The 17,541-nt window shown below is 36.9% G+C and overlaps 1 protein-coding gene across 2 annotated transcripts in view; it reads right to left on the bottom strand.

Annotated features, from left to right (window-relative positions):
• AMMECR1 (AMMECR nuclear protein 1) overlaps window positions 1–17,541 on the bottom strand; it is a 115,280-nt gene that overhangs the window by 11,658 nt on the left and 86,081 nt on the right. For both annotated transcript variants that reach the window (XM_065915517.1, XM_065915518.1), the window contains exon 3: window positions 10,378–10,492. In XM_065915517.1, coding sequence (XP_065771589.1) covers window positions 10,378–10,492 — 115 coding nt within the window. The remainder of the gene's footprint in view (window positions 1–10,377; window positions 10,493–17,541) is intronic.

Raw genomic sequence — 17,541 nt, 5'->3', positions numbered from 1 at the left:
GGTCCATCAGCTGTGATAATATCCTTTTAATCAAGGCTGTACTTTTACTAAGCAAAGCTATAAATCAACTGGAATGGTAGTAAATTAAATGTAGGACTTATAGATAAGAGGATATGGAATTAAACAGAGCTGTATCTGTGTGTGCTGTGACAGAACATGAAGAGTAGTTCAACAGATTCCTATTTCATGTTGAAAAGAAAGCCATATTTGTTCTGAATCTTTCCACAGCAAGTGATTTTTATTAGTGCTATTATACAATCTTTTGTTTTCAATATGGCCCAGAATGATTAAATATCAAGATGAATGTTAGGACCCTAAAATATATCTTGATTATTCTGGAGGTGATTATTCAGTGTGGGGATTATGCATCCTCAACTCCCCCTGGCCTTGGCCTCATCCTCTTTCCTCTCTTGTGTATTTCTCTATTTGTTCACTCCTCTATCAGAGAGCATGTGGGCACAGGGAAAAGAGATACGTGCAAATTAATCAATTTTGCTACATAGTAAAATGGTTTGGTAGGAGAAGAGATTATAAATAATGGCTAAAATGAAGCTTCTAGACTGTCTGCCAATTTCATTTATCCTCGTTATCTCACCCCTTGTTAGAAATGTGGCTTCATTTAAAACTATTACCCCCTAATGCAGTGCCTCTCAACGCAGGAGCATTAAAAAAAAAAGTACCCTCTCCCCTCCTCATTATAATACACGGTCCATATTATGCCCTGTACAATTGCATAGTCAAAGTCTAAAATACCCTATAATCCACTAGCAGCTCTACAAAAGGGTCTCGCTTTTACTTGTGAGCCTAATCAGTGAGCCAACAATCCGGATATGCTGAAACATGACAGTCATCTGACTAAAAGCATCAGTGAGTATAAAATGTGACCTGACTAAGTGGTATAGGCTCCATGCAAGCCTTGGACCATTTGGGTCCACAATTACCTACACATCCTGACCCTCAAAGCTAAATCCACCCCTGATCACATCCTGGCCAACAAAACCAATTTACTTCCTCAGGTTCATCCTGTCTTAGCAAATGTCCCTCTTAGTCCCACTCTTGCCCATTTTCAGAACCAAATGTTGGGTTCACCCTGTAATGAATGGTATGGCCATAGCTTCACTCCACTGATTTTCAGTGGGTTCACCTTGAATAAAATAAAAAATATCAGGTCAAAGAATCAGAGGTTGTCTGACACAGCTTCGTTGCTGATATCATTTGGCAAAATAGGCTCTGTAATTAACAAAGCAGCCAGTCGCTGGTCATTCACCTAAGACTGACCTGCCAGGCTCGGTGTGCCAGTTCCACTGAACTGAATGAAAGGACTATGTTCCTAAAGAGAGGAGCTCAGGATGTTTGGCTTTAGAGGCTGGCATCATAGGAGACACACATGAGGCTCTCTCATAGGCTCTCTCACAAAACAACCCATGGCACCACGGACAGAAACAAACAGTGCACTGGACAAACTATAGGTCTGACCCAGAGTCTGGTGTTTCTGCTATTTTTAGGATAAAGTCACAAGTGATATTTTGCCTGAAAGCACAAAATCCACAACACAGCATCTTCAACTCATTCAACTCACAGCCCAACAGTACCTTTTGCCCCATCCCCAGCTCAGCCTTCTTCACACTGACTCTTACTCTCCCCAACAAAAGCAAATTCCACATAGAAGAGGCAAATCCACCAAACTTGGTTGTCCACCAAGAATAATTCTTATTTGGGCAAGAAAAATTAGCATTTTCATCATAAGGGCTGATGACAATTTGTACTGATCCTAATGAATCATTTCCCCCAATCCTGATAATGTCGACTACAAAAAAAAATGTCAACTACATATTGTCCAAACCTGCCTGTCAAATTCCCAAAGTTGTGATTCCTCATCACTTTACCCATCAACTTCAGAAGTTAAGTCTGAAGCTTTGAAGATGCCCATCTGATTGATTGATAGTTAACACTTAACAATGGCTAAAAATGAGCACTTCAGAATCTGACCAAATAATAAATTTTAAAAAGTGTTGCTGCAATTCAGGGTTTTTCTTCTTAGTAATTTTTACTTCTGTGAACTTTAAAAATTATAAACATGGATTTTTAAAAATTTATAAGAATAATACATGCGTATTACAAAAATCATCCCTTTTGAAAATTTTGCAGGAGAAACTAAAGATGATGTGTAATCCTCGTACTATCTAGGAACAGCTCTTGCCTTCATGAGACTTAAAGAATAACCTTCTCTTGAACCAACTGAGATGTCACCAAGGACTGTTATTAGGTTGTTTTTATCCATTATCTGACCAGTTCCCTTAGTTGTCCTTGTAAAAAATATTACAAAAGTAAACAAAAAGGGTAATTGATTACAAAGCCATCACTTAGGCACAAGTAACCTTTTAGTATATTCTACCTTAAAAACTCTACTGCACCCTCCACCTCAGCTGAGATGGTTTTTTTCCCCTGTTGTTATTTTGTGAAAACACCTGCAAAGGTCTCCTTGACCAAAATACGTACGTATTGCTCTTTTCTAAAATCCCTGCAAATTAGACACCTTTAGCTTAGAAATTAGTTCAGTCTCCATGGACCAATTCTTGGCTTTTGCAGAGCTTACCAAAAGACCAATTACTGCCAATTTTGATTCATGTAGGAGACTTAGACATCTTGTCTATCAGGAACATAAAGCTGCCAATTTATTTCACAAAGACCACTGAACAACAATCTGATAACATTTATTTCAACTAATGACAAACACATAGCAAATGCATAGCTCTAAAATACCTGGACTAGCTAATAATCATCTCCATGAACTTTTAAATAATTAGCTAAGATTTTAAAATAAAGCATAGTTAATGAAGAGGTACTTTGAAAAGCTATAAAGCCAAACATGTTTATACATCATTTGCAATGAAAGAAAATGTTCTTACTCTAAGGTTTCGCAGGGAACAAGTGACAGCTCAGAGTGCAATTAAGGGGGGAAAAGCCCATTCTCTGTAATGATTAATTATAATGAGCATTCCTTAAAAACTGAACATCCTGAAGCTTTCCAAGGAAAGCTCTGGCAACACAGGTGACCTTTAAATAAAAAGCCTGCTTTTCGTCAAAAGTTGGAAAAATACATTCCTACCATTTTTTAAAAGGGGATGAGGAAGGGAGTGAGTTTACAGACAAGGAAACTAAAGTTATACATTTTTTTAAAAGCAGATCTAGAGATCTGCTTTAGTTTGCTTTTCAAAGGCTGAGGAGAAAAACATCTCTTGAAAATGTACCCAATATAAAAATGTTGTTTGCCTGATAAGAAACTGAGAAAAATCTTATACACATTAGAACTGTACACTGAGTATCTGACTCAATATGGTTTTACTCAGTTTCTACAAAAGAGATTTCTTCCTAAAAAGTTACATATGGCTTGAACTTATGTAAATAAATTAATCTTAAAGTCATGAGAAAGATAGTAAAGAAACCGTATAGGGTGTCCTTCTGCAAACAAAAATATCTATTTGTAAAGTAAATAATCAGTCCCTAATATATTTGCTTAATTTAGATTTATACCTATAATGTTGACTTGGAGTATGATGCAATAATAAAGTAGAAGTATTTATGGTTTAGAATTGAGTATTCTTCTTCCTAAAGAGAATTCTTTTGTGAAAAAGAAATTTAGAACGTAAAATTTTATAAAATGGACAATCTTTCACTTTGTTGCCTACTTTAAGTTGGCAATGGCCATTTTAAAAGTTAGGGGCCTCTTATGACTTCTAAATGGCTAGCATTCATTCATTCCCTGGATGTAAAACAAAACAAGCCATTTTTAAAACCGGTGTCACAGCATCACACTCTGTCAGCATCCAGAGAGACCTTAGGAATTATCTAGTCCAACTCTTCCAACTTCCTGGTGAGGAAACAGAGGTCCAGAAAGGGCAGCAAGCTGGGTAGTGGCAGTTAGGAAGAGAACCCGAGTCCCTTCATTTCCACAATTCAGCACTCTCTTTTTATCAAATGCTAGGGATACACACACAGAGGCAACCTGTACAGGAAAGAGTAGTGGATTGGAACTACTACAAGAAAAGGGCTGGAAGAGTTTGTGGATTTGAGGGAAGAAGCAGGAAAAAATTCCCCAACCAAACAATGCCCTGGGAGGGAAGCTGGAAGCAAATGGAGGAGGCTTGACAATAGACTACAGCAGCCCATCTCACTAACAGTATCAATAGCTAATGGAAATTTTTATGCATTAAATCACCTTCTAGAGGTTACTTTACTTTGTTCGGCTTGCTTCCTCACTAGGCTTCTGATACATTGAATTGTTGACTCACAGCAAATTCTTTCTAGATGGCCAGGAAGTGTGAAGCATTCCTTTCCCAATGTTCTACAGCACTTGAAAAAACATTCAAAGTAGAGCATCAGGATGAAGACTAAATTATCCTAATGATAGTGACATCTTACACAACCACCTCAAGGTCCCTGAGAAAATACTGTGAAAAATATTTTCTTAGATAGATGAAGCCTATGTATTTTTTTAAAAGGCAGAAACCTTAGGTTAGAAGAGAAGCAAAACACAGTGTTTATCGTAGTTGGGAAAAATAAGCAAGGGTCTGGGGTTGACAGAACATGTACCACTAGAAGTCATTTTACTTGGTGACTTCATGAGTCATGCTAATCATCTGTGTATGAATGGAAACACTGTTTTCAGTAGAACATTAATAGGAGCCAGAAAAATGTAAAACCTTTAAGTGGGGAGACAGGGTGAAAAGAAGAACATGAACTTCTAAAAAATATATATGTGAGATGACAGTAGCTGATTTATTCATCTCATCTGTTTATTCTCATGAAGGCTGCTACAAAAGTGCCCTATTAACTGCAACTGAACATGTCAGAAATGGAGTTGTGATCATTTAAGAGGTGTGCTTTGGAGCTTGCTTTTTAAAGTGAAGTACAGTTCTCTGGGTACTAAGAGTTCAACAAGCTTGGGTGCTTTGGGGACAGAGTAAGACTAGGAGGGACGTGAGGTCTACCTTTATAGTCTGGGGACAGATTTTTGGCTCCACGTAAGAATCATGCTGGCCAGTCCCACCCAGGATGGGTTGATTCCATGTAAGCAGTCTGCCTTAAGGGCCACAAGTGACAACTGTATACACAGGTGAAATGTCAGTGATTCAGGAAGCTGTATATAGCAAAAAGTGCCTTATGGTTTATGACAGTATCAGTAATCTATTGAAATATGATCTACAGGTCTACTTCAGAATGCAGAGATAAAAGACTATTATAAATTGCCTGACTACAATTTATAAAATATTTTGACATCTGTCAGCAAATTGCTACATCAGTTCCCCACAGGATCACTGGTAGTATACTTACTATACAAGTTCTTCTACAAACAAAAGGCTTATTCATTTATATAGTCCTGAAAATGAGCAGCTAGTAGATGACACACCTAGAATCACCCCTTGAGTCAAACTCCAGGGAGTATTATGTCACTGGTTTTATCTTCTTTCAGATCTTTAAAAGGAAACATGGCTCCCAAACAGTGTAACTACACAAGTTCTAGGCTCCCTATCATTTCAGAGGACTCCAACATGCTGCAGGAGCTCTTTCTTCTTCCCCTTTTCTAAAGCACCATGTCTGTCAGTCATCCTGCCACTCAGAATTCTAAGAGTGTTGTCAGTTGAAGAATACAGAACAATGATAAGTTTTTGTGTTCAAACACAAGGCAGATCACTTCAGATATCGCCCTAGAGATGTAATTTTCTTCATTTAACAACCATGTTACCCGTTGCAGGTAGGTATTTCTGCAGTTAATTACCAGTTAATTATTACCCATCTACCCACTCCCACCCCCGCCCCTGCCCAGATCAATCACTCCTCATTCTTCTCATACCTATCAGGGCAATAAGGAGATCATGATGTGGGCATTGGTCAGCAATTCTCAGAAGGGAGGGAACCTATTCCAATTTGTCTTTCAAGCCTTTGGTGGCTGGTTTTGTTGTTTTTAATGACTATGCAGATTCCTTGACAGGCTACCTGCAGACACTTTCATTTTGACACATTTCATTTTGAGGAAATATAACAGATGGAAGCATTACTGATCATTTTGTCAATTCAACAGTGACGTGAAAATTAGTTACATCCACTTGTGAAACCACTTATCATGCATTCTTCACATTATCAGATAGAAGCATTCTAGCCTCTAAAGGTCTGATGTAAATCCTATTTTCCTACTAAATGCCGTCATAAAATAAGAGACATGTTACCAAAAGAGAGATCCCAAATAGGCTGAGTTAAAAACCTTGACTGAAGAAGAGAGTAACTGCCAGCCCTGTGGCAGCTCACTTGTTCCTGATCATTTGAAAATTAGGTGTCTATTACTTCTGGTCACGTCCCTCATCCTCATGACCCCAGGGATGTCTTTGTTGTTGTTGAAGTTACCTAACTCTATCCTGGGGACTCCCAGACTTTGCCCTCTTCCTGCTTTGATCTGGGCATTTTCGTCCTTTTAATTAGGAATTCTACTGCAGTAACACGCTTCACCAGTGGGGGTCAACTCTCAAACTGTACTTCCACCAGAAAAGCGCTATGTTCGAGGTTTCTGCTTATATAAAACATACTCATTACCGATCGATCCCTGACTTAAAAATTCTCCATTGAAATTCTGTAATTATCTCCTGTTTCCCCCTCTGGTACAAACATACATAGTACTTTGTATTACAAAGTTTAAAATTTGATACTTATGGTGAATAGGATATTTCATTCTTAGAAGAAAAGTTATACTTATTTGACAGTGTGAAATTTCTCAAAGTGAAATGTATACCTTCTTAATATAGACTGACTCCTCATAAAGGAATTCAACAAAAAATAATTAACATATATACAAAGATAAACCATAACAGGCTCCCCTATAATCTTCTTTTTAATAGTGACTGTAAATTTAATATAATCTCAGTTACATAAGCAAAGATGTAGTTTTATTGATACAAAGACACAAAGAGAATTAAGAGGAAGAATTCCAAAATATTAACAGTTATCTCAGAATGGTGTAATTCCAAATGGCTTGCAGCTCTTTCTTTATATTTTTTTAATTTTAAAAGTTTTATTCTTTTTAGAATTACTATATTATTGTGGGCAGTAGTTTAAAATACATACATATATATGCATATGCACATGTACCTTTTTATTTGATAAAATACACATAACATAAAATTTACCATTTTATCCACTTGAAAGTGTACAAAATAGGTAGCATTAAGTACGTTTACAATGTTATACAACCATCACTACTATCCAGTTTCAGAAGTTTTTCATCACCTCCAGAGGAAACCTTGTACCCATTAGGCAGTCACTTCCCATTCATACCCTCCCCCCAAACCCCTGGCAACCACTAATCTGCTGTCTATCTTTACGATTTGCCCATTCTGAATATTTCTTATAAACAGAGTCATATAGGATGTGGCCTTTGTGCCTGGCTCTTTTCACTTAGCATAATGTTTCCAAGGCTCATTCCTGTTGTAGTATGTATTAGTCCTTCATTTGTTTAATGGCTGAATAATATTCAATTCTTTGGCTATAATGCATTTTATCCAGTCATCTGTTGAGAGACGTTTGAGTTGTTTTCCACCTTTTGGCTATTGTGAATAGTGCTGCTATGAACAATCATGGACAAGTTTTGTTTCAACATCTGTTTTCATTTCTTTGGGGTATATACTTAGCAGAGGAAGGTTACTGACATATGCTTTTTAAAAAATTCATTTAATTCTACTTTGGCATTCTGTGTTTAAAGTAGCAATGCTTTTCTCAAAATTGTTAAGGATAATCCTTATAATACTGATTATGGTACATTTTTTTAAAGGCCAAATCACACTCTTTTTAAAAATGTAATTTTCATCCTTATTCTTTGGGAACAAATTTCTCTTATGCCAAATACTTTAAACTATGATGAAGTAACTGAAAATGACAGTCTTTTCCTCTTAGCATAGCTATTCTAGCAGTACTTAAGTAAATTTCAAATGCTTATATATTAAAAGTACAAAAATATATGTATATTTTTTGTTGCTTCTTTAACAGAAAAGCATCATTAAATAGACATCAATATTTAAACTTTAAGGGCTGTATTATATATATAATGCCAAGTAGAAACATATAGAATCTTCTAAAAATTCAAACTAGCAGATGGTGATTAGAGAGGATGAATACACCTTAAAAGAGTACACAGTACCAATTCTTAAGTGCTTTACCGTTCACCCTCCCAACAGAAAGATAACATATCTCATGAACATACAAGCCCAATAGTATCTAGGTTCATCTTAGCTGTAGACACTACTCGATGTGGACTAAAGAAGATGATGGTGTGCTTACCCATACCTATTTAGCAACTGTTGGCTTTTCCCATTTTTCCTTCCCCGAGAACATATGCACACACATTTATGCAATAAACATTCATGTACATGTCACATGTGCACACTTCTGCACACACAGATGCACCCTTTCTGAACTGTACTTCCAACTCAGTGGCTGCAAGTAAAGGTAGGAATGTTTCTGTAGCCCGGTCACCCCCTAGATCTCAGGCTTCTTCTGCTATTATCACTCCCATCCCTACCAATACACACATAGCGCCCTGTGATTCAGAAAGCAGAAATATAAGTCTAGCCAGAGAAGAGGAAGCAGTACTCTTAAAACATTACAATATTATTTGTTAATAAGTAAGGGCTATGATTTGGGATCACTTAAAAATAAAATACTGAGGTATTTCTATAATACCGGTAGATATCTCTTTAAGAAAAATTCAAATAGGAACAATAAAACTTACAGAAAAGGATCAACTGGAATATTTTAATTCTATAAAAGGTTCCAACTTTGCCAGGGTCAACACTATCAACAAATTTTACTTTTTCCTTTACAAAAAAATCCTAAGATGCTTTCGTATTCTAATAATGCTCAAAGAAAACCCTACCACAAACCCCAGAAAGGGACTGTTTCATCCTACTCTCTGAAGAATTTTTAAAATAGCTCTCGCATAACAATATTTATATCATGGAGATTTTTTTTCAATGAAGATTAAGAACTTTATAAATGTCTTTTTTTCTGTATGTGGAAAACTGAAACACAGTGGAGTAAATTGTCCAGGATATCACAAGGAGTGAGGGGGAAGCCAAAAATAAAATTAACTGTTAAGAAAGTGGCCTGTCCACAGAATAAAATATCTCAGTTACCATGGGGGATAGTCATTCTAAAAAGGCAGTAGAATTAAACATCATGTTATATCATGATGATACAGTCAAGTCATTTATGAGTATCTATATGCACATGAATGCTCTGTGTATCACTGAATTCCCATTGTTTCATTCTTACACCACTTAATTTCTTTGTGCTTGTGTATACTTCTTTTCTCTGCTATTAGACTATAAGATATTTATGGCAGGGACCAAATCTCAGCACTTACATGTATGAGGCACATGCCTGGAATATAGTAGGCAGCCAGGTAACATGGGTATGTTCATATGTAAAATTTCATAGATATACACTCAACTAACACCACCCAGGGCTTCCCTGGTGGCTCAGAGGTTAAAGCGTCTGCCTGCAATGCAGGAGATCTGGATTCGATCCCTGGGTCGGGAAGATCCCCTGGAGAAGGAAATGGCAACCCACTCCAGTATTCTTGCCTGGAGAATCCCACGGATGGAGGAGCCTGATGGGCTACAGTCCATGGGGTCGCAAAGAGTCGAACATGACTGAGTGACTTAACTAACTAACTAACTAACACCACCCAACCACCAAAACAAATCATGGTGAGAATCTGAAGTTTCTTAACAACTCAACCCCACATACTAAAGAAGAACAAAAAGAGGACCAATATAGGCTACTATAATTGTAATGCACAGAGATACCCTAGATACAGTCTTACTTGTTCGTGTGTGCAAGTACATAGATTAAGGTATCCAAGAATGAATTAGCATGATTTACTTGTAGTTAATCAACACCCCATTATTATCCATGAGCTGATTTCCCCAACTGGTATATTATCCTAACCCTTTTGCCGCTTGTTACTGCGATATATCCTCTGACTACTTAACTGTTTGGTGGCAGTCATACCAGAAAGGAGAAATAAGTTCTAATCAATCCTGCTTACTACTTGTTAACAGCTTTTATGAGGTGCTGTGGTGAAGTTAATAGGATAAAAATGAAGAGCAAACTTAGTTTGGGGTATTTAAACAACATAAGGTACTTTGCCTTCAAAAAAAAAAAAAGAAAAAAAAAACTCCTTCACTCACATTTCATTGATCAGCTGTGAGGTTTATTTATTCACCTTATCTCCATCTCCATTACAAAAGAGTTATCTTGGGCCTAATTTTTAAACAATTTACTCAGGAGTTACCTTCCTATTTCTTTAAAAATTCTCTATTGTCTTACCTCCCAGTCCAAATAATCACAGACGTCTTCGAAGTTAGTGAGCAGAGACACTGAACAGAACAGCCGTGGCAGCTCATCCCTTGTCATTGGGGGAAAACGGCTATCTTTAAGGGCACTGTTGAAAACAAAGCAAATATTAAAACAGTCACTAGATATGAGTTCCTAGTTTCAAATGCAGACAATCATTTGAAAAAGGTAAGAATTTCTTAAAAAATCAGTAAGGTGAGAAAGGTGCCAAAATCTCCAAATGCATTCAAGCGCTCCAAAGATTTTAGAAGTTATTTTTGTTCATTCAGCAGATTGTGTTTACTAGCCAATCCTGTGACCGATTCAATTGTAAAGAGTGAATGATCAATTACCTTTCCTGTATAGTCATTTCCTTGTATACTTCCCTGTTACTTGTAGAATTTGACAATGTTTTATTTGATTTTTGAGGAGAATAAAAACTAGAGCAGTGGAAACTTAGGGGAAGAATTCTACATCTAGCATTGATAGAAAAAACATATATATATATATATATTTCATGTTGTTAAAAAAAAAAAGGTTCACACTAGGTTGGACAGCTACCACAGAACAACATATAAAAAGTTCAAAAAAAGGTAAAAATGCTATTTTCTTCAAGCAAAAGAAATCAAAGAAAATGAAAATTATCATGCAAATTATGGACTAAAAGTACAAAGATTTCAGGCCCCCTCTAAAGGAGAATTCAAGATACTACTCAAAAATTGTGAAACTTCAGGAAATAGGGCTAATCTTAGGAAATAAAATTATGATTAGGAGACCATCAATCACATCAATGGATTTCTGAGTACATCAACTCTGATTCAATCCTGTAATCAAGGGTAGTGTACCACAGTGCCAAATTCTAGAAAAACCTCACTGTAAAGGACAAAAATGTTGGAAGACCATAATTCTTCCTGCAACAGTAGAACAGACAGAAAAGACAAAGACACACACACAAACACAGGCACTGTGTGCTCCTGTACTTTTAAAAGAAACCACTTCCTGGTCAAGAAAACAAACACACCTCTGACTGCCCACTGTATTAATGGCATTTGTGCTGTCGATCTTCAAATGTCCTGTATAGCAGAGCCAGGCTTAGAAATGTTTTCACAGATTAATCCTTAGAGGTTACAAACAGAGCCCACAAACTGGGTCATAACAAAGTTCCATGACCTTTGGAAATAATTTAATTCCTTTTTCAGTGACTTCCTCATTGCTGGATTTTCTTTTTTCTACCCCTTCCTTTCCATTCAGAAACTCACTCACTGTATTGTACAAATATACCCCTATGTTTGTTAAGTATTTTCGATACATTGTGGTGCTCATTCTATCCTGCCATACAGAGGATAATGCTTACAGAAAGACAGAGATGTTATATAGAGAGCATACATGTTTTCCCCATTCAAGGAGCCAAGATTAACCAAGAAAACCAGGAAATCTGTGATAATTCATACTCTGAGAATAGCATTTCACTATTTCATAATTTAACAACGTAAATTTCCTATGGTTTGGCTTCTTTTATTTTCCAACTAGCAAATAAAGTCTTAAGAAATATTTTCAAGTTCTCATCCAAAGCCAACATAAAGACACATATGATGTGTGTATAATACCCCCCAACCCCACCCAGGAGAGGTGTTGTAAAAAACAGAAGAATCCCATGCATAAAAACCCAAATTTACACTTTCAGTTTTCCTTTTGAAAAGAAAAAGAGAGGGTAAAAAGCCTTATACATTAGAATAACATAAAATATTATTTTTAGGGTTATAGATTTTATTGTGGTGAAATATACACAACATAAAAATTACCGTTTTAACCACTTTTAAGTGTATATTTCTCTGGGCTTAAATACATTCACTTGTTGTACAACCACCACCACCATCCATCCATCGATCTCCAGAACTTTTTCATCTTGCCCAGCTGAAACAAGGCACCCAATAACACTAACTCCTCATTCCTCCCTCCTCCCAGCCCCTGGGAGAAATATAATTTAAATACACTTTTATAATTTCAAATAACTACAGTAATATAGTTGCTAATGTTTTTCCTATAAAACAGCTTTATTGACATACAATTCACATACCATAAAATTCACCCTTTCAATGTACATAATTCAACGATTTTTAGTATATTCAGAATTATACAATCATTACCCCATCCAATTTTAAAATATTTCATCACATCACAAAGAAACCCTATATCCGTTAGGAGTCAGTCCCTATTCTTCCCTCCCCCCAGCTCTTGGCAAGCACTAATCTACTTTTTGTCTCTACGGATTTGCCTGTTCTGGACATTTTATATAAGTAGAATCATACAAATGGTATGATCATACAAATGGTCACATGACCATTTGTGTCTGGCTTCTTTCACTTGGGATAATGTTTTTGAGGTTTTATCCATGTTGCAGGATGTATCAGTATGTGTTAGTCGCTCAGTCGTGTCTTACTCTTTGCAATCCCACTGACTGTAGCCTGCCAGGCTCCTCTGTCCATGGGATTCTCCAGGGAGTGGATTGCCATGCCCTCCTCCAGGGGATCTTCACAACCCAGGGATCAAACCCTCGTCTCTTATGTCTCCTGAATTGGCAGGCGGGTTCTTTACCACTAGCGCCACCTTAATACATTTTATAAAAGCACATCATCCTTTTAATTGCACAATAATATTAACACTATGGATATATCATATTTTTGTTTTCCATTTATCTGTTGAAGGACATTTGGGTTATTTCTGCTTTGGGGCTACTATGAATAATGCTGCTATGAATATTCATGTATGAGTTTTTTGTGGAAAGTAATGTTTTCATTTCTCTTGGGTACATACCTAGGAGTCGAATTGCTGGATCACATGGTAATTCTGTGTAACTTTTTGAGGAACCAGCAAATAGTTTCCCATAGTGGCTGTACCATCCTACATTCCCACCAGCAATGTACAAGGGTTCCAATATCCCTACATCCTCGCCAACACTTCTTACTGTCTGTCTTTTTCATTATAGTACTAGGTCTCCTTTAATGAAGAGATTTTTGTATCTAGCTCTAGCTTTTATATATATTTAAAAAATACACATGTTGAAGTTGCCATACAGTTAATTTCTCAACACTCTGAGGCAGGTTATTATTTTATTTCTTAGCAAACCAGTGAAAGATATATTTTAGCTCAGTACAATTCAAACTATTTCAAATCAACAAAATTTTCAAGTGCAACTGAGGACCAGGCTAGGAAGCTTTCCTTGTGATATGGAGTCTATTGCTCACTCACCAGGGACTTAAAAAAATGTTTAGATCAAAGAGTGAGTGGGAGAATGCTAGCATGGCTAATAAGATAAAATAACAATCGTGCCTTGCTATATGACACTCAAAGGTATTAATTTCAAAACACTGAGCTAATAAAGGTATGTTAATCATGATGTCTGATTTTACAGAAACATTCATTCAAACAAAACTTTTAATTCTTGCATTTTTCATCAGTAACTTTTCATTAAATTCATGTGCATAGACAAATTCCAAAAGGCAGGAAGCCCTCAGTATCTCTAAATGCAAATTCCTAGGGAAAAGAATTAGCAATGAAAGCCTAGCGAGGATTTAAGGGATTATTAAAAAGATGAAAAAAATGAGGCTGGAGACTACCTCAGAGCTGCTAGACTGGGATAGATGGCTGATAAACAAGAGGATTCAGCTTCTCTTGGCCCTGCTCCCTTTTGTATATAGAATATGTGATGTGGAAGCTGAGCCTTTAGAGACAATATGCTATGGGGAGTCAGGTAGTGACTTACTCGGGGTTGACCCAGCTAGGTAGTGACACAAGTAGGGGGACAACCCAGATTCTCTGATGCAAGTTCACAATTCTCTCTAGTATCTACTCCTTAGTTGCTACTTTTGACAGGATTATGAGGTTGTTGGATTTTTTTTTATTTTAAAACAAAATGCTTGCCTTACTAGGCAATTCTGATCTCATACCTGCAGTGCCTCTGCCTAAAAAAGATAAATAATAATTTAACAGCATTAACTAGTAGCCAAGGGGCAAATAGAGCTAGATGTACTGTCTACTGGAAATCTGCAGGATCAAAAGGGATTTTTAAGTATTAATACTGTCCATGGAAAGCATTTTATACCAAAGTAACTGAGTGAGTGAAGTCGCTCAGTCGTGTCTGACTCTTTGTGACCCCGTGAACTGTAACCCACCAGGCTCCTCCGTCCATGGGATTCTCCAGGCAAGAATACCGGAGTGGGTTTTATACCAAGTAGTATGTGCCAATTTAAAGAACTGACAATAAAAGAGATCTTGTAGTAAATTTGTATGAAGTTCTCTTTGTTACAATAGGAAGCCATTTTCTAATGTCTAAATATTGCTAGGAAAAAAACCACTTATGTACAAAAAATCTGTTGGCTGCTCCATCACCCATATGATGGATGGCTAAGGTTTAAACAACAGTTTGATTCAATACCAAATTCAAATATATTCAATTCAAATTGGCATCTTCCCAAGAATATATTCCACCTAATTGAGAAGCAGCATTAACATCTGTCAAAGTTAATATCTAATGTTAAATAGCACTTTAATGAAAATGAACATTTAAAAAAAAGAATTAGAAGCTTAGCTATCAAAGAATCACATGGTTTGTGACAGTACCTGGAAACTATGAGGGGGTGAAAAACAGCTGAAAAGAGACAAAGCCTGAGACATGGCAAGGCTCATCAAAAACAACAGAGCATGCAACAGAAATTATTTGTGAGTCTAGATAACTAGCCATTCACTCACTCATTCATTCATTCTTTTGCTTTCTAAAACACTGATGACCATAATCAGTTAACCAGTTGAAAGATACCAAACTGAGAAAGGCTTCATATTACAAGCAATCATTTTCCAGGACAAGGAAGTAATAACCAAAATTTAAAATCCTTGTTTGGACAGGTGAAGAAAAGCAAATCAAGTATATATTAATCTAAAAAAAATTAAAAAAAAAACAACTTTTTACAAGGGGTTTCAATTATCTGGAAATTCTGCCATTCTTCATCAGAGCTTCTAGAACAGAATGGACATGTGACATGTCTGAACTTTGGGAGCTGAGAATATTAGACTCCTAAACTCAAATCTGAAAAGTTATCTATATCCTCTCTTTCACATTATCAATTTTAGCTTCCCATGGTCCAAAAATAAATAAATATATAATAGGCACAAAGCAGAATGCAAAATAGTAAGTGACTATTCATCAAACCTAAGTGTAGAGAGGAACAACAAAGGACATGGTCATGCTTAAGGAGTGAGGAAGGGAACCTCATTTTGGTGAGAGTTGAGACCCATAAGAAAGGAAATTTTCAATTGCAAGCCACATGTAAACTGTTACTTAATTGGGACATGTTTTTCCCCTTTAGAGTAATGAGTACAACCTACTTGCTGCTTAAAGAGTATTAACACTACAATTTATTAATTGTAATATGTATTTCTAAGCAAGATAGGATGGGTACTTAGCAGGGAGTGGAGGAAAGAACTAAGGCATGGAACAAAAGGAAGAGAAAGTATGAAGGAGGAAAAGAAAATGAAAATATATAGAAAGAAAAATGGAGAGGAAGAAAAACTAGAAGCAGAAAAAGGAAGTGGGAAGTAAAGAAAGTTAAAAAACACACAAAGGGGTAGAGAGAGAACGCAAGGATGGAAGAATGGAAGGGTAGGAGGGAGAGGGAGATCTAGAGCGGTGGGTGCTCAAGGTTTTCATGTAAGTTATTTGGCGCCTATCCTATAGGATTCACAGAGGCTTTAGTCTGTTATCACCTACTGCCCTCTGAATGGCTTAAAGCTCTTGAATTGCTCTAATCTGGAATTCTTAAAAGCCTCTACTCTCTGAGATGGCCACAGCTGCCCACCAGGAAGGATAAATACTCTGTGGGCTGCATGCTGTGATGATCAGAGCAATATTGTCAAGAATCTGCCTCCGAGCCACAAGTTCCTCACCTGTAAATTAGGAGACAAGGTTATGAATTTGATTTAGTGGAGCAGAACTACAACTGGAAAACATCAATAAAAGATACATGAAGAAACAGATGGCTAAATGTTTGGTGTATATGGCAGGTATTCCTCCTCTCTCTCCATGTAGCGTCCACATGATGCTTTCCCTGCAGAGTTTCTGGGTTTACTTGATCCTGTTTTTAGAAATGAAGGGCTAGAAATTGGTTTTTAATTATTTTTCTGATGGAAATCTTTTAAAATATATTCTACCAGAGTGTAACGGACATAATTTTCTCTGTATGACTCAGGTTCATCGTTAAGACTCAATATGACTTGGGCCATTCATTACTATACAGTACTGGAACAGTACTCTCAATATAGTCTTGGCAATAAAAAAAAAACTGTAGGTATGGAAAACAGATTACAGTATGACCACCAACAGATTCCATCTTGGGGAATTTGAAAACATGAGATTATCTCTACTTTGAAGAGAATGTAACACAAAAATAACCTGACAAAGACTTTCAAAGTTTCGAGGGATCTGACCCCTGTGTTCTCTAAGTTTGGATACTATAAAACTGAACTACGTCTCAAGTTGAAGCAAATGTCAATTTTATTGCCTTTCTCGGAGAATCTAGAAAAACCTCTACAACCCTGAACAAGTATCACTTTCCCAGGGTCATCAGAAGCATTTCTCCAAGGTGTAACAACAGTTCCCCGTCACTTACCACTGATAAAAATAGCTCCCCAAAATGCAAAATTGAAGTCATCATTAATATGAGCCCTATTTCAAAGTCCTATAGAACACAGCACAGGAGAATCATCAAAAGCTTGGATTTTGGAATCAGACATGCCTACATTTGGATTGTGGCTCCACTGCATTGCTAGTTGTGTGACATTTGGTCAAGTCTCTTAACTTGTGCCAGCCTCCATTTCCTCTTCTATAAAATGGGGATACTAATAGTACCTACCTCACAGAGCTACTGTGACAAGTGAACACAATAATACCCGCACAAGCGCCTTACATACACCAGGGGCTCAGTAAGTAGTGCCCCCCCCCCCCCGCCACCATCAAAGTTTTATTTGTTAAGTTTATGCCCGCAGGGCTGCCTCCACGTCATGTTTCTGGTGACAGGAATGGAGCCTCAGGACTAAAATTGACCCTTCAACCTTATGACACGATCAAAGCAAATTATCTGCTTTAGGAACTGACTGTGACCATTG

The sequence above is a fragment of the Muntiacus reevesi genome, chromosome X, assembly GCF_963930625.1.
Source record: "Muntiacus reevesi chromosome X, mMunRee1.1, whole genome shotgun sequence".
Classification (NCBI taxonomy): Eukaryota; Metazoa; Chordata; class Mammalia; order Artiodactyla; family Cervidae; genus Muntiacus; species Muntiacus reevesi.
This window is presented reverse-complemented; position numbering and strand designations above follow the sequence as displayed.